The 23,092-nt window shown below is 37.4% G+C and overlaps 1 protein-coding gene across 1 annotated transcript in view; it reads right to left on the minus strand.

Annotated features, from left to right (window-relative positions):
- The window catches only part of LOC107694149 (membrane-associated guanylate kinase, WW and PDZ domain-containing protein 2-like), a 220,476-nt gene that overhangs the window by 28,658 nt on the left and 168,726 nt on the right, over nucleotides 1–23,092 (minus strand). The window contains exons 9-10 of the mRNA XM_016493754.1: nucleotides 18,716–18,898; nucleotides 13,040–13,657 (exon numbers count right to left, since the gene is read on the minus strand). Coding sequence (XP_016349240.1) covers nucleotides 13,040–13,657; nucleotides 18,716–18,898 — 801 coding nt within the window. The remainder of the gene's footprint in view (nucleotides 1–13,039; nucleotides 13,658–18,715; nucleotides 18,899–23,092) is intronic.

Raw genomic sequence — 23,092 nt, forward strand, 5'->3', positions numbered from 1 at the left:
CGAGGTGCTGTCACGCTATTTTGTGTTTGTTTATTCTATTAAAGTTTTCTTTGAATGTTCGCCGGTTCCGCCTCTTCTTCCCGACCTACAAACGGTTGTTATATTGGTGCCGAAACCCGGGAGGAAGGAGGGACACGCTGCCAGAGATCCCTCGCCGCTGTGGTGAATCCGCGGTGCCATCGAGCATGGCGGAGCAGTCTGCCGCCATGGAGGCTCGGACGACAGTTTTGGACGAGAGAGGACCAGGCCTGGACTTTAGTCGTCCGCGAGGGGCTGTCGCGCTATTTTGTGTTTGTTTATTTTATTAAAGTTTTCTTTGAATGTTCGCCGGTTCCGCCTCCTTCTTCCCGACCTACGAACGGTTGTTACAATAACCCTTTATTATTTTGCTTACTCCACAGCTGTTCTCTCTTGAGGTACATTCTGAGCCGTGTAGATGCAGTTTCATTTATTGTTTTATTTTAGCCAGTATTTTTGTTTCTAAATGGGGTCCAAAAGGCATTTCTGAGATCACTTGTATTTTGTAATATTCTAACTTAATCCAAAATGTTAATACAACTTTGTGCAAAATAATTCGAGAACGTTTCAATAGCGTCTTGTGACTTTCAATGGAAGGAAGGAAATAACAGCTTTTATCCAAAGAAGTTTAAACTGGCCTATTTGATTGACGACCGAGAAATAGTGCAGAATAAATATGTAATATCCAGACCCTTTTTATTTCAGACTGTCTCATTGTATATTGGTCATTGCGTTAAATTCTACCAAATGACATAATTTGCTGAAATTGTTGTGGTGCTGTGTTAAGCATCTGAATAATTCTAAGTAGTGTTAAACAAGTAATCTTTAAAGTGCTTAAAATAACTGTAACAGGATTAGTGTGCCATTACAAAATGAACAGTGTTTAAAATCAAGACCATTTAATCTGTAATTACAACCGAAGATACAATTCAAACAGCAGCTATTCAAATATCTATTCAGTTCAGAACATTTGCTCTTCTCTAAAGCAATTGCATTTTGAGGACAAGTGGTTATTATTTGAATATTTCATGTATCTGTTGAGAGAAAGAGAGATTTGAATGTAAAATATACAAGTTTGACCATGTGGACCGTATTTGTTGATCCTTTCTGATGACAAAAAATACAAATCTCCTGTTGCAATCAATGAAAGGACGCCCAAATCTAATGACAGAAAGATGCTTAAAATGCACACTTCACATCACATCAAATGCTCATTTCCCCCCTGGAGGAAAAACATTGGCTGAGATGAGGCGAAAGACCATGAGGCTTCTGAACTCTAATCACAACAAACAGGAAGTAGTGGCAGTCTAGAGCACCTCTTCTGGTATTAAGAGCTAAACAATACTCGCCGACATCAAACGTTCACGATTCATGAATATTTTGAAACTCCTTTCTAAACTCCTCCTAAATCGGCCTTGAAATGCACAAAACAAACACACGCATACACCGTCCAGCGTCTTGCATTCAACTTCTCCCTCTCTGTCTTTCATGTCTTACCGCAGATGACCTTCAGCAATGAACAAGGCGATGCAAATGACCTGTTAGGAATTAGCGAGAGTGCACAAACATACTAGAGCTGCACAGTTAATCCAATAAAGAATTAAGAATACGGCTGCTGTGAAATGTATTCATCTTTTAAAACTCATTTTTAATATATATTCTTTTATTTTCATAATGATAAGTTATTCGAGTACAAAATGTGTTTTTAAAATAAAGTTTGTTTGCATGTGTTTTTTTATTATTCTTAAATTAAATCGGCTTTGTATTGGTCTCCCTGTTCTTAGAGATTGGCCATTAAAAAGCCACTTTAGACAACATATAACCAATTACAGAAATATTTATTGTGCACATGAATGCAGTTTCATTTATAATAATCCAGAGATAACAGTGAGATTGTGAGCAGTCATGTGAAACATTTTCACTATACAGGGTTCCAGAGTTAAATAAAGCTATTGATGTTATTATAAGCTTATATTTGCCTGTAAGGCTCCAGGTTGATTGTGATTAAAACGCTTTTGCAATTATGTTAAACTGACCTTTTAGTCACTATACCTTGAATGTCTGATGTATAAAATATCAGGAAAATAATTCAGAAATCTTTTTGGATGTGTAGCCTACATAAAGAATCTGACATGCTCCTTCACATAAAATAAGTATTTTAATGTACACTAAATTCTAATCGAATTTAATAATTCAATGTGATCTCAAGAGTATTCGTGTATGTATAATATGCAGTTATACCACATGTACTTTTACTTATGTTTGCCTAGACACTAAAACATACATTATTCACATACTGACATAATCTAAAATGCATATGAACAACTTTACAGACATACATGTTTACGAACCCTCTCTATGAATAATCTATGAATATTTAATTAATGGAATTAACTGGTTGATTCTATTTATGATCAACTGTATTTATTTATGTATTTATGATCAATCAGATTTATTTAACACAGTTAAACATTTTATTCTATTCTGTGACTTCTAGTGCTAGCTCGTTTAAAAAAAATTACATTTATTTTGAACAAGAATAATGTGAAACTTTAAAATGAATGACCTTTTTCATTACTTATCATTTAACACACTTCTGAATATACCGTGACTCAAAAAAAGCATAAAATACCACAAATGCACCATAAAATGACTTATCTATCTATCTATATGATCGATTTTATTTTTGCACTGTAATCCAAATCTTCAGAATCTGTTTGATTGTCGACCTGAATTCATGTCGTTATTCAATCATCATCATCACCAGGTTTAGAGGTAGCAGAAAAATGAGTGACTCAAAAATAAAGTAACAAATTGTTACTGTTCATTTTTCTGCCTGTTTCATTTTTTATTTTTTTGAAAAGTGGTCATGTTTAGTTTTAGGATTAGAGTTAAGGAATCTAAACTATAAATAAATTCATCATATAAAGGATTTGTGAATATTTCTATATATTATATATATTTTAATTTTTGTTGTTTCCAGTGTGTCCACATTGCACACATCTATGGAAGCCCGTTTCCGCCACTGAATACAAAATAAAAAAAGGAATTTGCGACTTTTTATCTAGTAATTCTGACTTTTTTTTCTCAAAACTGTGATATATAAACTCGCGTTGCGAGTTATAAAGTTCAGTTCTGAGGAGAAAAAAAGACTGATATGTTCTCAGAATTGCGAGTTTATATCTCACAATTCTGACTTAATAACTCGCAATAGAGAGTTTATATCACACAATTCTGACTTGATTTCTCATTGCGAGTTTGTATCAGCCAATTGTGAGATAAAAAGTCGAAATTACCTTTTTTAATTTTTTTATTCATTGGCGGAAACAGGCTTCCATACACATCAGCATACCCAAACATACAAAAATTTTTATTTTTGTACCTGTAAATGTTTTGTACAAGTACCTACATATAAACAATGAGACCAGGCTGGAAACTCAGGATTCTCAGATGGCATCTGATCGTGATTATAACGCTTATATAGTGTTTATAATGTGAAGGTGACCTTTTTGAGTTTCTGATGTATAAAACAGAAATAGTCCTCAGCTTTTTGGATATATAGCCTACATAAAGAATCTGACATGCAGTTGCCTCACACAAATAAGTATTTTAATGCACACTAAATTCTAATCGAAATTAATAATCACACTCTGCTTCTCTTTCTTTGTGCTGCATTTACAACACAAGCATAACGGCAACCGGCTGATTAAAAAGCAAAGTGCAGCGTGTTGCTGTCGGCTGGGTATGAGTCATCAAATAAGGAGCAGAGAGTCCGACAGGCCACAACTGGGCTGCTTCAGTGAGCAAGGCTGAGCAAGAAATCAGTGACACTAGCTGAAAGGAAGGAAAAGTGGCTTGATTGCGCTTCATTTGTATGGATAGAGAAATTAATGGAAGAGTGCTCTGGAGAGCACAGATACAAGTCATATCAAGCCTCATCAATGGATGAAAATTAAATGGTCTTCTGATGCAAAACATATTTTGCAAAAAAAGAAAATATTTGCTCAAAGTAGTGCTTTGCTAAAAAAACAGGAGCTCTTGGTGCATGGTGGTCGATGGCTATAAATCACAATAAATGTACACAGCAAACAGAAAAGGTCAGTGGATAACAATGCTCAAATTTCGATTCCTAATGTAGTTCACATCACTTCACAAGTCTTAATCAGCTCATGGATGCAGTTGTTAAATATCTCGCCCAATTTGAACCTGAGCTGGTAAACATACTTTCAAATAAACACGTCCTAGATTTTGCAGCATCCTTGATGCATATTAAGCTGATTATGCTAACATTCATCAAATGCCGTAAATTTGTATGATGCAGGTGAGACTAGGAGAAACGTAATCCAGACAGGCTTTTCTATATATATATATATATATATATATGACTCTTGACGGACCAGATGGATGGGCCCGTGGTTGGAGCAGTAACGGACACAGAGCTCCACTTCGACTCAGACGCCAACAAGGTGGAGGTGAGGTACTGGTATGGGCAGGTATTATTAAAGATGAGCTAGTTGGACCTTTTCGGGTTGAAAATGGACTCAAAATCAACTCTCAGATATTGATTTTCTTGTACTATTGTCATTTTGTCATCTCTTTCTATCCTTCCAGCCTCTCATGTGTGGGGTCTAGTGCATACTGATTAAAATATGCTGTGGACAGTCAGGACAACTAATGTCCACTTTGCCACAAATCAACGACTTGCTTACCATCTAGTGCTCTCTTTATGACTGAGGTGCATTTCATTAACTAAACAAGATTTAAGCAGCACAGAGATCAGATGGGGAGCATTAATCTTCATTTATTCATAATATACACACAGTCCCAGTAGGCAACAGTCAGAGTACATCGAGGTATGAAGCTGCCAGTATATATTCAATATGTACCGAATGGCATATACTGTCTGATTGTTGCATATATTCAACAGCAATGCTGGATATTGAATAACATTTATTTAGATGTAAAGTAATAGAAATATAAAATGTAAGTATACATAATAGTAATATATAAATGTGGTGAATATGGGTCCTTTAGAGGCCTAATTCAGCCTTTAACCTAGTGTGAACGACCCAGCTGATGAGATATGACCTCTCAGATGTCTTTCTTAAGTGAAAACATGAGCATTACTCAGCTTTTTTGGTGGAGTGATGTAAATATGGTATGTACATTTACCTCCATTATCAGATTCACCCAAACTGTCCTTGCTGAGAAGCTAGCAACTGTTTTTGACATATTACTGTTATGTGAGTTGTCTTATGTGTGTGTGCATTCACATCCACTGTCAATTCCCCATAAGCTCCTTTTGAAATTTTGAAGCATGTGTCTGGTAAGCTAATGGTCCCATGCCTATATCTGAGTTAATGGGTATAAATCAGCTAATGAGAATATCAGTAGAGCCGGAGCTAATTAGCTCTTTGATGAGACGTTGAGAGGCGTTTGTTTTCCTCAACCAGCTAAGAGTCATCTGCTTCTGTTACACACACACACACACACACACACATACACACACACACACACTTTAGGATGGACAGAGCTCATAGTAAAGAGGATAATTGATAAGCTGGATTGATCACACCATATGAGATATTAATGCAAGCTTTGAAAAATAATTTAAACAGTGCACGCACACTCTCACATACACGCACACCAAGCTAGACAGAACATTTTCTCTTAACACTAGCTACAAAATAGCAGATGCTTAAACTGGTGGCCATGACAACAGTGAGACAGGAAGCACAAGACTGAATGATATCCACCACCTTGTGTATCTAATAATCTAGTAATTACTCAAATATATAATATAGCAATAATTTAGAAATGTAGTGTATTGGGTTTTCTACATTAAAATACTTTCTTCTATCCCAGCTTAATATGCAGAGCTTTTTGAATGTTGATTTCTGAGCATCCTGACTAGCAAAACCCAATGGGAATCTAGGAGAAACCAGTCTGAAACAATCTAGTAGTAGGGCAAAAACTACACACTTCAGCTTTTAAAACCTAGTCGCCATTAGCAAAAGACACTAAAACATTTGATTAATTAATTTATTTGTGATGTTTTTTGTGATGATGAGAATGGTCTTTTTAAAACGTTGCCTCTACATTAAAGTACATGCCTTTACAGATATTATGAGGTTTTCTGAAAGTATGAAAAACGTAACAAAAATGGAAGGTGAGGATATATAGAAATTTTGGTTGCACTTTATTTCACAGTTTGTGTACTTACAAGTACTTACAGTGTACTTACAGTGTACCAACCTAAGAAAGTTCTGGTAATATAATGTAACTACATGGGGTAGGGTTAGGATTTTTGCAGAATTCTGTGTTTTCAGATTCCACATGGGCCTGGTTATCACAAGGAAAGCCACAAAACTTCAATTTTATGGGGTCTTCAATTAATTTGGCTTCTATAATTTCAGAGACGAAGTAATCATTTTCTTCTGGAAACCTTTATCTTGCTTCTGGGCATCATATCCAATATTCTGTTGAGTTGTGTGTCATACCGAAGCTGTCATAGTAACGTTCCTAAGGGACATTTCAGTGCAACAATTATCTGATAACAATAAGATCTTCACTAAATAAGCCAATCCTGGAAACGGCAGATGGCGCTCTGGAAGAGTGTTTGGTAATCAATGGATTCTGGTTAGAGACTCTGATCCTGGAGCAGCTTTTTAAAGACCGATCCAATGGATAACCATTCCAGAGGAACATGCCAAAATGCACTTAAATCAGCAGCCAAGGGCATTTTCACAAGTGAAGAGTGCTAGACATGTGGGGCAGTGAAATTATTGCAAAGACAAAGAGATCTGGCAGTAAAACCACATCACCATCTGGACATTATGAATGAGACATTTATAAATAATCAACCCAGTGTTACACCATGGACAAGTCTTGAGATTTAGCTTTAGACTCTCACACCAGAGATAGAAGGAAAGCAAAGATGACAATCGATCAGCAGGGATACAAAAAAGGGGTGTAATAAAAGGAGAGACAGAGAGGGTGAACCAAACTGTTCACAAGAGACTCTCACATTTGCACTAGTGTAATTAGAAAGGATGGCCAGTGTCCAGTGGTGAGACAGAGGGGCCAAATTGCGGCACATTAAGAAGTGCCACATCATTTCACTGGAGCACTGACAGTTTTATTAGGGCGTATAATAGGCTGTCTAAACGCTCCTGGACCGTTCCACTGATTGGATTCGTAGAAAAGCCTTTAAGTGTTGGCATTAGACATCTCTCTGTGTGAGTGAGCTGTGCCTCATGTCATTGACTGGATCAGATGTAAAACCAAGAAGGCCTGATTGTTAATTGGTAAACTACATGTATATCTTGGTATAACAGTCAGTGCTGAAGAACATAATTTTTGCTAGCTCATTTCACATATGGCATAACATAGTTTAGCCAAGTAGGACATTAGCATTCATCCATCCAGAGTGTTTTCCTGTCTATGGCCGAGACACTGGGACAGGCTCCAGCATCCCTGCGACCCTACATAGGACATGTGATCTAGGGAATGAATGGATGGATGAACATGTTTTCAGAGCCCAAATCCATTGTGTACTTCGTGATTCATTCTCTGAACCCTGAACCCAAACCTGACCTCAACACCTAAATTCTAAATCAAACCGCTATTTCTAACCCTTATCCCAAACTCATTAGTCCAACACCTTCATCTAACCTGGATCATAACCCTCAGCATCAACTCCTACTCCAAACCACAACCTAAATCTATCATGGACTCCCTGATCCTTTCACTGAACCCTGACCCAAACACCTAAATTCGAAATTCAACCCCTATTTCTAACCCATATCTCACACCCATTGCTCCTCCACCTTCATCTAACCTGGATCCTTACTTTCAGCTCCAAATCCTATTCCAAACTCAAACCTACATCTATCATGGACTCCCTGATCCTTTTACTGAACCCTGACCCAAACAACTAAATTCAAAGTCCAACCCCTATTTCTAACCCTTATCTCAAACCCATTGCTCCTCCTCCTTCATCTAACCTGGATCCTTACTCAGCTCCAACTTCTATTCCAAACCCCAACCTAAAACCACCATGGACTCCCTGATCATTTCACTGAATCCAACCCCTAAATTCTAAATCTATTTCTAACCCTGATCCCAAACCCTTAACACCCATCCCTTCCTTCATCTAACCTTGATCCCAGTCCTAACTTAGAACTCCAAACCCCAAACCAAATCCATCATGAACTCTCTGCCCCATTTACTGATCCCTGATCTTAACCACAAACCCTAAAATCCAGACCTAACCCCCATTTTCTAACCATAATTCAAAAGCCCAAACTCCCACCACTTCATCTAACATGGATCTTCATTCTTCACCCTCAGCAACCTTAAAATCCCAACCTAAAATCTCAAATTTTGTCATAACAAATATATCTAGTAAACTGAAAACAACAAACTCTAAATTTGCGACCTAATCGTCGAGTCATAAATAAACTGGAATTCAGTCTTGGGTCAGTTTGATTTGTCAATGAATCATTTAGACTGGTTTTGTGAATAGGACAAACCCATTCACTGAAAAGATCTTCACTCACAAACTCGGATGTTAAGATGTCTAGTGAATACTGACATTTTTTCCTCACATAAAGTAGTTGTATGGCTTCAGAAGTCTTGGCATATACTGCATCAAAAGGACGGAAGAAAGGAAGAGGTGCAGATAAATACAGATGGAAGCAGCATTGAATAAAACTGACCCTGCGACTTGGCTTGACAGAAACTGTTGGTTTGTGCAAATCGTCTTGTGTCCTCCTTATGTCATTCACGGCATGTCTGAACAGATGGATGTTAAACTCGAGTGGTAGCGTGATGCTACAGGCGGTTTAGTGTTTCAGGGCTCACTGTGAAGTCTGTCTGAATATGACGAGGATAAGAATGGGACAGATTTCTGATGTATGGGACATGAGGCCAAATTCATATTCAAGTGACCATAATGACCTTCAAGCACAAATCATACCACATCAAAGGAATGAATACAAATAACCTTACTGTAATTTACTCCAAAGAGTTTGGGATTAATCAAGGTGACCTCTGTACCCTTTACTGGTCCAAACAAACTGACTGACAAAAGAGCTGAATGCCCACTTCTGGAGCAGCCTGGGTTCCAAAGGTATTTTCCCCATTAATTTCAAATATGGCACTCCAGATAATTGTAGAGCTCTGAGCTATGAACTAAAACTCCTGAAGAAGCATTAACAAATAAAATAAAATAAAATAATAAAAACTAAATAAAATAAAATAATAAAAAACAATTAACTAGAATAATAAAATTAAAATAGTAATGAAATAATTAAAATAAAATACCACACAAATAAAATTACCACACGTTATTTTTAGTTTTTGGTGGAATATTATGAAACTAGAAATGTTTTATAATCCGCCTGTGGAAAACAACTGCCAGTAGACAACAACAACTCTAGATTGTGCTGAGAAATTTTTAAACTTGGATTTTTATACACATTGTGCATTAACTTTGGCAGTCCTATAATAAAACATGAAAGCTAAATAAACTAAAACTATAAAAAAATGTAAACTAACATTGATAGCCTAGACAAAACTAAACAGAATAATAATAAAAAATACTGTTCAACTATGAATATACAGTAGTAACAAAAATATTTGGGCACTTAAGTCACACTTAAACATATCTCAGTGTCACTGCATTAGGTAAACTATAAAACAAAGTGTAGTCAGGAAATAAAAAACGCTAGAGAAACGCTAACGCCTCAAAACACATTCATTTTTGCAATTCCCTTTGTCAAGGTTTTTGGTATTTTGGTAAAACATGTGAAATGTTAAATGTTTTTAGTCAAACGATTTCGAAGTGTGTTTCTGCCATCCTTTTAAACGTTTTTTTTGATAATTTGTTATATAATGCAATCACATTTATACGTTTTTAAATGTTCATTAAATTTTCCAATACCTTTTGGAATCAGTATAATTAGCACAATCCTAGAAATGCTCCTACCACAATTATGCATGTGTGCGCTTTGGAGTGCAATTGTGCTTCACACTGTATGTGAAGCGCATAGAGGCTGTAATCCACCATACTGATCACTGGGGCTTAACGAGGATTTAATGTCTCTCTCGTTAACCTTTGACCTGCACTGACACAGAGGAGAGACATACTTCACATAAGCTCTCAAAATACCTCTCTAGATCTTTCTCTTCTTCACCTTATCTTTCCCATTTTCTTGTGATTACCCCTCAGGGATGAATTATAACATTATATTGAAAATCGAACTCATTTTATTTCTCCAGTTCTAATTACTGTAAACAGACAGTCTAAACCTTAGAGTTGCAAAATACAGTGTCTCATTCTCATTACTGTAACATGAAGATAATATGTTAAAATATGTATGTATCATGGTTAGGGTTGGGTACCGTTCACATTTTAACCGGTACGGTACCAGTATCGGTACCTATTTAAAAGATGTACATTATACTTTACAAAAGTAATACAAGAGTAATATATTTCTGTTACATATTAAACGGTACTTTTATTTTGACAGGTGTTCTGAAAATGCTGTTAAAAAAGTCCTAATAGGAGATTGCTCTTTATTTAATGTTATGATGCATTTCGGACTGTGTAATATTATTTAACTGCTTTGATCATTAAGATCTCTATACCTTCCCTCTCTGTCCTGAATCTTTAATCTATATATTCCCTCACTTTCCTTCTCCCTTTCTCTCTGGGTTATATCAGACGCTCTGATTGCTACGGGTCATAAATCACACTGGCTCAAGCTGCTTTTAAAAAAGGCTTATATGTTCTCAGTCAAGGTGTCAGTTAGAGCTAAAGCCATTGAAGGGCTTTTTTGTATTCAATACTAAAATGTTTCGAATGAGCTGCTTTTCTACAGTATAGACAGGTGCATGTGGATCGACTTTTACTGCCTTTTCTTTTCCTATGAATGACTCACAATTAATCTGGGCCTAAAACCGCAGGCCTAAAAAACAACAACTGTGAGTGCTTCCAACTGCAATTAGAGATCAAATTATATGCTTTCTGGGCTCTGACATGCTGGACAGGCTGTACGCATACGCCGATTCTTGAGTACTAAAACAGACAAAAAAAAATGATGTGTCATAGAATTAAATTGAATTCATCTACTAAATATGTTCAGAGATAGTGACTTAAATTTGGTTTCAACATCCATTTTCTCACAAATGTTTTTTTTCCCCACCCGTCAACCCATATTGCTGTGAGATATTACATTAATATATGTAAATACTTAATATGAATACAGACAAATCTAGAATTTACTTCAGTGAATGAATACATGAATACCACCGAATGGTTTCGAACACATTTTCAGCATAGCTGAAAGAAAGATAAAATGATAAAACAAAAACTATATAACCCACCAGCATCTGTATGACCTTGTTTATTTAAAAATAATGAAAATAAATATCAAAATAAGACTTTAGGGTGAGGGATGACTTTGATACTGCCGGATTTAATAAAAATAATCATATATCTCTCAGTCTCACAAAAGTAGGGACACATCTGTGAAAACCAAAAGAAGAAGTGTAATTTCTAAAATGAATCTTTTGTCAGGACATACAGTAGTGTTTATTATACAAAAAAAATTATTTGTATTAATCTATACTTTAATATATAATTTAAGTATATATATTTATGAAGTATTGAGTTATGATCTGAGGGCAGTTGACTTTAGGGGAAGTGAAAAAAATATATTTAAAAATAAAATAAAATTTGATTAAATTATATTATTATAATAAAATAAAGGAACAAATAAAAGAACATTCTAGTAATCATGTAAATTGGCAAAATATCACTATTTTCAAAACTAATAGCAGATACATTTGTTTTGTCCCAGGTCTCAAGAATCAGTGATATATTGAAAATGACTGCAGAGCTGGCTTTTTTATTGAATACCTGAAGTAATCTGAGAAAAGTCAACTGCTTGATTAATTGGGGAGAATCTAAAATCAGTTAGATAAAAAAGTTATCATTAGCAATAATCAACAGCACTGTAAAATAATCAGTATTGATTCACTGCCCCTTGAGAGCAAGACACTGAACCAGCAAACCATAATTTGTAAGTGAGACCGTGTAGGTGTCTGGGACACGGCGTACGTGAGAGTAGGAAGTGCTTGTGTGCTGGAAAGTGCATTACTGCAAAATGCAACGCATGAAGCTTTAAATAGCTGTTTGGCATCCGTTTTGGGAATAATTTTGATTTCAGCTACCTTTAAAGCCAATGAAATGGCTTGATGACTGCTGTTTTCTTTCCTGGATTGGAAGTAGGACATATCCAAGGAGTCAATAGCCAGTAGCCTTTTGCCCTTGGTCTGTTTCACTGAGGTGTGGTCATATATACGGAAATTTAGGCAAAATTTTGTGGGCCAAAAATCCAATAACATAGTAATACATAAAGCACACCAAAGTCACCAAGCAGCTTTTTGTTGGTTAGCACTGCAGATTTGCACGACCAGTTTAAACATGAGTAAAATCTGCGTGGGGAACTTTTTTGCCCTCACGCAAAACTCCTTATTGTGCTGATTCCTATTAAAATGACTGATTTCGCTTGCAAAATTTGGCCAAGCAACAGGCATACACTAGCATATAAATTAGCCTCAGCGCTAACAGACGTGCAAAAGAGTTAAGAGTCTTTAAGTATGCTGGTTTGTGAATTTTACGTGTGTGTGTTTGTGAAAGCGAGTTATGCAACAGTCCTTGTACAGAATGCAGGATATAAATATACTGAGCACACAGGTGCATGTTTGTACACTACTCTAATTATGTGTCAGAGACTATTTTTACCCACAGTGCTTTTCTGCACAGCGAAGGTCATAGAAAGCAGAAACAGCTTGTTCTTCAGCGTGAGTCGGCACTTTGAGAAAGCCGAGGAGTGAATTATAAAACTGCTAAGAAGGGCAAGATGGACTACTCGACCAATTAAGGGGCCTTTCCATATTTTAGGTCGTGAAAATACACACAAAACCCAAAAACATTTAAAAGCCTCCTTACCTGTCCCTCCTCTCTGCACAACCAGCGTGGCCTCCGCCCTAACAGGACACTCTTTTAGCAGCTCCACCACCTGTGTGTGTGATAGCGTTAGCGCGGATTGCTGGTTAATTTCCACAATCAGATCGCCCTCGCACAGCCCCGGGCATCCCTGCGCCTCCAGAATCTGCTTCACACGCTGTCCTCCATTACAGTCTGCTATGGTGAATCCAAACCCATCCGCCCCTTTCACCATGGTAACTGTTAACAGCTCTCCTCCGGCCGCTCCTGAAGACGCCATTGAGACGCTGTCCTCCAGCGGTCCTGCATCCAGGTGGGTGTCTCCAGGGTGGGGCTGCGCCAACATCACTTGCATTGGGTCGACGAAGCGAGCAGTGCGGGAGATGTACTCCATGTAGCTGTCGTAGCTATTCCGTCCGTTGACCAGCAGAGGGCGATCAATTAGGCTGAGGGGGGACAGCAAAGTGCTGGCTGCGTCCTCCGGGTCGTACGGAAGAGGGTAACCCCTGCAAAGGACGAGGGTTACGCTTTGTCCGATTGGCACCGACTGGAAAAGCTTCACAACGTCAGTGTGGGTGGTGCCCAGGACGCAGACATTATTAATGTAGACAATCACGTCTCCTGGAAAACAATTACACACAAATAAAAGATATATTAGCATATGTTAATTTTGGTAGGTATATATATATGGACCAGAAGCCAAGGCTGATTCGAAAGGTAGGCATAATTACCTTAAACATAATTATACTTCTTTACAAGATACCACATTCCCAGAAAGCATTGCAATGAGCACAGTGATAAAATGGATCCAAGATGGTGGACGGGTCAAAAAATTGTTGATTCTTATATTTGATTCAGTTAAGAAAAGTACTGATACAAGTTCATTACAAATAATAATTACAAATCAACTATGCGTTCATTATTTGTGTGTATTTTTGTGCTTATGAGTGCTAACCCTTACGAAAATTAACCATGGGTTTACAGATAAAACCATGGTTACTATAGTTAAACCATGGTAACCACAAATTAACCACGGTTTTTCTACACTAACCATAGTTGAACCATTGTATTTGTAGTAAAACTGTGGTTATACAAATGGTAATCAATACGCCAAAGAACCGGTTACTACACTTTTACTACAATTAAACCATGGTTAATTTTCCTAAGGTAAGTTCTGTGTGTATTTTTGTGCCAATAAGAATGTGGAGCCATTAGCTTAGCAACACGGTAATATCTAACTATTTTGACTATCTGCACAATTTATTTGTGTGTGCTGTGTATTGTTGTGCATATGAGAGTGCTAATTCATTAGCTTAGCAATATGGTAATGTCAAAATATCAAGTTTGACTATCTGCTTCATTAGTTGTGTGAGCTGTGTATTTTTGTGCCAATGAGAATGTGGAGTCATTAGCTTAGCAACATGCTAATATTAAACTAAATATTTTGACGATATGCTCCATTATTTGTGTGATCTGTGTATTGATGAGAGTGCTAAGTCATTAGCTTAGCAACATGCTAAAATAAACTATACATTTTGACCATGGAAATAGCAATCAACTGAAATGCTAGTAAAGTTTTTATCATAATTTGGAACCAAGCTTACTGAGAATACGAACCCTTTAAGAATGATCTAACAGTCATATAAGATCCAGCTGGATACACTGAAATACCATTTTTTAAATAATTTTTTTCTCTCTCAGAAAATGGTAAGTTTATTCATTAGATTTTTTTCCCATTCTTATTTGGAAACTTATTTTTGAACCTTATCTCATTTGGGCTGTTTAGGATTGGTTCCAACTTATCATTAAACACCATTAGTATTTCTTTAAGATTGTTTAACTAGAGGAGTCAAATCTCCTGTGTGCTTCACATGAAAAGCACCATTTGTGTGGCTCACTGCCTGTGAAGAATGTTCCAAATCAATCGTTTTGCCCGACGAAAAAGAAAACTGACAGCAAAACGGCTCTAGTTTTTGGAACAGAGCTATCAAGGGGAAAAATACATTTTACCCAATAAGAACAGTCTGTCTAATCAGGATGAAAAACTTTCCCCCAATTTGCAACAATTGCCGTCATCCAATATTTATTCATGTCGTCTCCCCTGGCAACTGTGACAATTACAGCACACCAGTTGAAGGAACAATTTGAGGGACCTACTCAATCCTTTTCTCAATCCTGCAGTATCGCCATACCTCAGGACTTAATTGTGATCTTCAACTATCAAGAAGTTTACCAGTCCTTCCAATGTTTGTTCACTCATGCCAGAATGTGAAATTGAGCTTGCATTTACATTTGCGTAGAGTATGTTTCGGGCCAAATATAGGCTTTGCCCTCCATCTTTGAATGCTGACAAAGAATTAAATATCAGAAATGCAATTATTATGGAAATGAGACGATGCTCAATATTCCAGCAAATGTGGCGAATGCATTTGTGGGATAAAAATGATCACAGGGTCTCACCCGGTGTGTCTGTTGTGCTACAGGTTTCCTGGAGATATTTCATGCAGTGCCGTACGCGTCTATCGATAGGCTTGTCCCCTCCTGACTGTTGTGTGTTGTGTGCAGGAATTTTAATTAATCTCAGTAAATAAGTTCGACATTTGCCTAGAGCCTCTGGTGTTCCAATCAATAATTTCACATGCTTCCAGAGAGCAAATGATATCGGTGTGACCTCGCTGTTTCACACCTAGCTTTATGTCAGCATCAATCTGGGCCGAAGCTCCACAGGGCAAACCAGATCACTGCACTCCCACAAACAAGAAATTATCATCCACTTAAAATTCAAACTTCACAAATTAAAAATTCAACAACTCCCATATTATGTTCTGCTTCCTTATAATGATGACACTGGACAATAAGAGCCACTAAAATTGTGTAAATAAACTTCAAACTAAGGCTGGGTTATAGCGATCACCTTTTATGTGACTAGTATGAGAGCATTTAAATAGAGATGTAGTAATAGTGTGTCTGATTTAAATATTAATAGCAAAAATGTACAGTAAGTTTAATTCATATGGTCAGTTTCAATTAATCTAATTATTCGTTTAAATGGCCCTTGCGCCGCATTTTGTCATGTAGTAGATATATTTATTATTTGAGGATATTTTGTTTTGTTTATTGCTACTTATTGTTATATTAAAATTAAAATTCTTAAATATTTTTCTTCTTCATTTAATGACAATCAGCGGGACAAACATGCCTTGAGTGATTTTAACTACATTTTTACTACTACTATTTTAGTTTACATTAAACATGTTTAAATTTTACTGGGCTGAAATTATACTTTATATAACTATTCTTCTATGTCATGAAATTTCAATTATTTCGCTGAAATTGTTTTGACACTGAGATTTTTTTTCCATGTAGAAAAATGAAATTGCAATATAAAAAATATTTTACCTATTAAACTTATTAAATATTAAATATATCAATATATAATGCTGTATCAAATATATATTAACTAAAAAAAACAATAGACTCTGAACTACAGTCTTGTTCTGAAGAGAAAGTGGGGCTGTGTAAACTGATGACAGTAAGACAACATAAGAGGTGCTCTGGGAGCAAACGTCTGAGACATCTTATGTCTGTGCATGCATGGAAACCCAGAGGAGCACTGCTCTGTGACTGGCATTCTAAACAAACACAATCAATACACAAGCCCCTAAACATCGCTGCTGAGCCACAATAGACATTCTATACAAATGAAGCTCTAAACATCAAATGCAGAGATCCTCCAGCAGGCGTATGACTTGTGTGCTTCCTGTCCCTCAGCAGCACACTGGTGCACCTGATTCAACTCATTATCTGCTTGTTAAGTTCTTTATGAGAGGACTCGGGCACAGCTGTGAGGGGCAGAGTAAACATCAGCACCGCAGAGGCATCTATAGTGGGCGTGGATGGGGCAGATGGCAGGGCTCTAAGACACAGGAAGTGAAGCATGTCACACAGCAAATCCCAGCACTCTGCATGATAGTTTTAATTTATTAAGAAAACACCTAGTCGGGAGGACAAGAGAGAGAGGGATATGTGGCATGTTTACGTCACATTAATGTTAATTTGTGGATGAGGTGTTAAACAGTTATGATTATTTGTGGTGGTTAGTGTTGAAGTAATGTTTTTTTTAACATGTTACATAATCACAAAATATGAGTAATACTGTATGACAGTGAGACTTGGCTTAGCAAACATCCCTAATGAATAGCTCTAATTATTAGAAAATCGCATATAATAGTGTACATTCAAAATTAATAACAAATAACCAATAATTATCTTTATGTTATGGTTAATAACTGACAAATGTTAAACAATTTTGCCTAAATAAATTAAAAATAAAACACTATAACTAAAATCAATCATATTTAAATGTTGTGAGTCAATTTATATCTAGATTGTAATGTACAGTATTCAAATACAGTATAATAATAATAATTTTGATATTACTAATGGTTTTAAAGATTAACATTATGTGAGCGTTAGATGAAAAAAAAATGACCTGCATTTCTAATATTCCCTGATTGCTGTGGTCATGCAGGTCTGTTTACTTATTAAATAAGGATTTTTATTATCTTTTGTGGTCTCAAAATAATATCTTGTGCCCTTTACATATTGTCAGGTTCCATGATTTCATATGTCGTAGCCACAACAAAATGAACCAAACCCATCCCTACTTGCTCTGTAAATAGTGATAAATAAGTGCAAATAATATGGAATCGCTTATTGTGTTGACATACAGTATGTCCTGCTGAAAAAGGAAGTTTGTGTAGAACATACCAAAAATAGTCTGTATTTCATTCTCATTCTAGAGTCCATCTGATTGGATCGGATAAATCATTAATATTTTTGCCAGGTTGTTCTTGGCTAAAAACTAATTTCGGAGTAAATTATCACAGATTAGCCTCAAAGCTAACACACGTTGACTAAAATCAACACAACTCAAATTTTAATTACATAGGGTTTTCAAAAGTAATATTCCCCAACAACAGTGATGGTCGTGTTCTGTATGTATGTCCATATATGAAGGACGTTTGTGTCTGTGTTCGCTTTCCTCTCCGAGCTCCCTAATCCATCAAAATTGAATATTTCACACTGGCGTAACCTGAAGCTCCTCCACAGCACTGTCTGCGTGTGCGTATGACTGCAAAACAGCATAAGTAGGACAAGGAGTCGAGAGGGAGCATGAAGGGTGGAAGAGAGGAGCAGAAAGGAGATGAAAGGAGCAGAAAGGATAATTTCCACAACTAACAACAACAATAATACAATAAAACGGCATCATGGGAGACGCATTGACTATGTTCTGAACTCTGTACAGTGGGTCCCTCTGAATGTAGGAGATATTTCAGTGCTGATGTATGTGTGTGTGAGTAATGCTGCCGCAGTCACACTCCAACTAGGTTGGACTGGAGTAACAGGGTTCATAAAGCACCTCTGTGATTAATGGACACGTGCCCTGCTGTGGATGACACACAAAGCCAATAAATACACTATCCGTAAATGCTCTTAACCCCTGGATGTCCCTAACACACTATCAACCAATAAAATGACAGATTCACACCGCAACCTCAGCAGTAGTGTGGGCACTACTGAGATTGAGAAAGACTGGCCCAGCTGGAAGCTCTGTTTGAGTGTGAATAGCACATTAGAGCCGTTCAAACATCGACCTGCAAGTGTGTGTGTGTTTACCTGTAGCCATTTTACCATCCTGTGCAGCAGGTCCGTCCGGTATGACACTTTTGACCTGTAGGAACTCATCTGGTTCGTCACCCCCGATGATAGTGAAGCCAAATCCCATGTTGCTTTTCTGCAGGGCTGAAGACAGAAAGCTGCCCTTCAGCTGAGTGGGGTCCCGTGTGAACAGAGGCTTTTCTGCCAGGGTGAAGACATGCAGATAGAAACATGAGATTGTAATCAAGCAGAAGATTTCCAGAAATTAATGGGTTATTTTGTAAAAGCCACTCCAAACCCATCAAAAGCAGCAGATCACATCACACTGGGGAATTGTGGGTAGAAGGCCAAGCGCTCTGCTTGCAGCCAAACATACAAGAACAGAGTGGAACATGATGGCTTGTTTTTTGCTCAAACCTCACTTTTGGCTCTTTAAACATACTCCAATGTTACACTCAACAGTGTTTAGCCTTGTCCAGGGCCGTCTCTCGGGACAGCCAAGACTTAAGCAAAAAAAAGCCAGGAGAAGAACCAGCACAGGCAGAGCGGTTCTTCTGCTCTCACAGAGCGGAGAAAAGCAGTCTTGAAAAACATTCTGGAGAAGCTGTTTCGCGGTAACCACACACCAACAAGGACTTTTGTACTGAAGAGCTGCTTCTTCGAAACTGAAGAGATGCCTACTTCAGTACATAGTATGGAGTTACAAGATGCCATAGTCACTCCATCTCGCTTTCCTAGTTGAGAGGTTCTTAAGTATTTTTAAGCACCATCTTGGCCAAGTCTAGTCCTTTAGCAGTTTCTGCCATGCGTTTGTTAGGGACAACAGCTGGTCCAGATACCCTGCTGAAAGACCAGCATGAATTTCCATGCTGATCCATGTTTGTTTGGTGCTGGTCCAGCTGGTGGACAAGCACCAGAAAAACATCTGGCACAGCTAGTTGACCAAAGTAGCTTTGTTTGTTAATATACATAATGGGGATGTTAGTTGTTAGGCTGTCTGGATGATCTTAAAGTCAACATAAAATGGCATTCACAACCCAAGAGCAGGACTTAATTTTGTCTATCGGGAGTTGATTGGATCTTGAAAAGAGGTGTTAGTGTTTGTGTGACATCTTCAGAGACAGTTTTAGAGCACTAACAGTCAGTAAGCATAGATCTGTGTATAGTGCTTTTAAAATATATGACATAAACCCGAAATTATGAATAGATCATTATATTAAACTTAATTCTAATAGAACTTAAATCTTAAAAGTGTTAAATATTAAAGCTAAAACTGAATGCTAAAGGAAAAAAATCCAGATAAAAAATCGGACTAGACGACCCACATGAATTGACTAGTTGGATGTTGTTGGTTACTTGGCGACCATCCTCTACTAGATAATTGACCTTGTGGAATCAGTAGGCATTTTTTATAAAGCATGCCGAACATATGATGGCGACCAGTTATACTGGTCTGTTCAGCAGGGTAGGTGGACTCATGAGTATCCTGGAAGCACAGGCAAAAATTAAAATACAAAACCCCCAAAAAAAGAAAAAGCCAACAAAAAGTCTTCAGTGGTTTAGAAACTGAGAGAATGTTCCTTTGAGAACTATGCAAAAATAGGCCAGGCAAATAGACTCCTGCTGAAGTCCTATCTTGCACAAGGGGGCGCCGGTCTAGTGACGTACCATGCAGTCCAAACACACCGGCCCGGTACAGGGGGGCCTTGGACAGGTCAGTGAGACTGTGAGAGTGCTCGGGAGTGGGACCCACGTATGCCAGTCTGGCCCTGGGTAAGGTGGCAGAGGAGGAGCTCTCCTCCACTGTTACAGAGAAGAAAAACCCTCAACTCACACAGGAAATCAAGAAATGTCATTGAAGGATACAAGGTTGGTCTACTATGGACATAGAAGGTTTACATTTCAACAAGAGTTCTTGGGCGATTTTGCCAACTTGAACATCCTTGTTGAACCTGGAACAACTTTCCCAACACTCTGATTTTAGAACTAGGTTTAGAGCTAGGCACAGGGCTGGAGTTGGAGCCTCAACTCACATAGCAAATCGATAAATGGTATTAAAAGATACAAAGTTGGCCTACTATGAACATAAAAGAGTTGCATTTCAACAGGAAATCCAGGGTGAGTTTGCCAAGTTAAACATTCTTGTTGGTCCTGGAACAATGTTCCTAACAATTGGATTTTAAGGTTAAGGATAGGGTTGAAGCTTCAAGAACATTACCATCCTATCATTTTCCTTTTGTTTATGGGGGTGGTTATGGTAAGGGTTGGGTTTAGGAATAGGGTTAGGACTGGTTCCAGGGCAAACAAAGGATATTGAGCCAGGAACTTGGCAAATTGTGGTTGTCACAAGGGTTGATCTCCTAATGAAGGACGAAGCTTTCCTGTAGATTAAAGTAGTACACTCTGAATTGGTCTACATTTAACATCTGAGCATCTGAGAGACTGAACACCCAGATCAAGCATATGCTTTCCAAGTCCTCTATGGTCCATTTATACTAAAATCTTAAGCTACTGAACCTCTCTCTTTTGGACACAAGATCAGACACTACATTGCCAACAGTATGTGGACACCCTCTTTAAATGAGCCACTTTGACTAGGGGTCTAATGAAAACAACAGTAGCAGTATACAGTACTTCCAATTTTGTGAAGGGTCCTTTTCTGCTCCAGAATGACTACGTAAGTCCACATATACATGATTCTGGTATGGGATAACTTGATTGGCCTGCACAAAGACCAAACCTGATCTCCTATTGAACACCACTGGGATGAACACAAGCTGCGTTTGTGCGAAAGTATGCCCAATGGAAACACGTCAATTTCGCGAAAACTCCCATACATCACAAAAACATTTTTACGCTCACATGAGGTGGTTTTTCAGGCAATTCAAAAAAGGAATATTTCACAAAACTGCAATATAAACAGTTTTTTCACAATTACAGGTCACCTGGCGTATGTAAAATCTCATGATCATTCTTTAACGTACTATAACCTCCAAGAAACACCTTATACGCGGCCGCTCTCAAGTATAAGGGGCTTTCCTTGCCATTTATGCTTGGATAATCCCTTCCATCACCATGACTTACCGTGAGAGAAAAAAACCCCAAAACGTTTAAGTCGCATTACATTGGTTAATGGAAATGCTGTCATTTTGCAATAGATTTTATTGATATTTATAAAATAACGCAAAAGTTTTTGCGCAAATCTGTAATGGAAACACAGCTACTGACATTCACTGATGCTATTGTGTCTACACGGGAGCAAATCTCTACAGACATGGTTTAAAATCTAGTGTTTCTAGAAGAGTGAGAGCTGTTAGGGAGGATCAAATACTTGTTAATGGCTATGACATTAAATGTGTATCAGTCACATATGTGGTGTTCAGATGCCCACATGTAATACTTTGGCCATATAGTGTAGGCATGTTGGAGGTTTTCAGTGCAGCATGCTCTCTCTGAAAGATGGACTGAAACAAGGTAGAGAAAGTTCTTCTTGTTTCCGCCATTCTGGCTGAACATACTCTGCCTCTTACCTTTATGTGGGTAACAGCATGACCATGCTGAATGGATTAATTTAAACAGGAATTATTGCAAGAAACGCTTCTAACCATAATCAGGCCAAGGTCATATTATGAAAGGAGACACATTCTCAATGGATAACTGAGTCTCAAAGAAAACAGGAAGCATTCAAGCTTAGCTCAAATAGACTGTACAGATAGATTTAGAGGATTAGTTTATGCAAAAATGAAAATTCTGTCATTATTTACTCCCCCTCATGTCTGTCCAAACCTGAATGACTTTTTTTCTTTAATGGAACAAAAAAGAAGAAATTTTGAATTATGTATTGGCTGTTTTTTCCCAAGCAATTACAAAGAATGGAGATTACAGCTTTCGAACTTCAAAAAGCATGCAACAGTATAGTGAAAATATAAGATCAGTCCACATGACTTACTTGGTACAGTCATGAAAGTTCTTGAGAGAATCAGTTATGTGCAATCTACAAATAAACGTTGCCAATAAATCAGATGATCAGGTTAAAAGAAGCAGTCAGAATGATTTGTCAACAAATCAGACTGATTTGGTTCTCAGCTTCAGTTTACTGACTCAATGATCCAGTCACAGTGGTTAACAGCTCATCCGAGGGGAACATATTCAGGGAATAATGACTTTTACAGAAAACTGGCTTTGCTGATATATAAAATCCTATGGATACTTTTTGATATTTGATGGTGCTTTTGCATCTTCAAAAGATGCTTTAAATTCAGTTAACATTAATTGTAAGAGCACAGAAAAAAGACAAGTTCTTTAAAATGTCTTGTTTTGTGTTCCAAGAAAGTCAGTTAAGTTTTGGAAAAACATGAGTGCAAGTAAATATTGACAGAGTTTTCATTCTTGGGT

Source organism: Sinocyclocheilus anshuiensis, unplaced genomic scaffold (assembly GCF_001515605.1).
Source record: "Sinocyclocheilus anshuiensis isolate Anshui unplaced genomic scaffold, SAMN03320099.WGS_v1.1 scaffold1003, whole genome shotgun sequence".
Lineage (NCBI taxonomy): Eukaryota > Metazoa > Chordata > Actinopteri > Cypriniformes > Cyprinidae > Sinocyclocheilus > Sinocyclocheilus anshuiensis.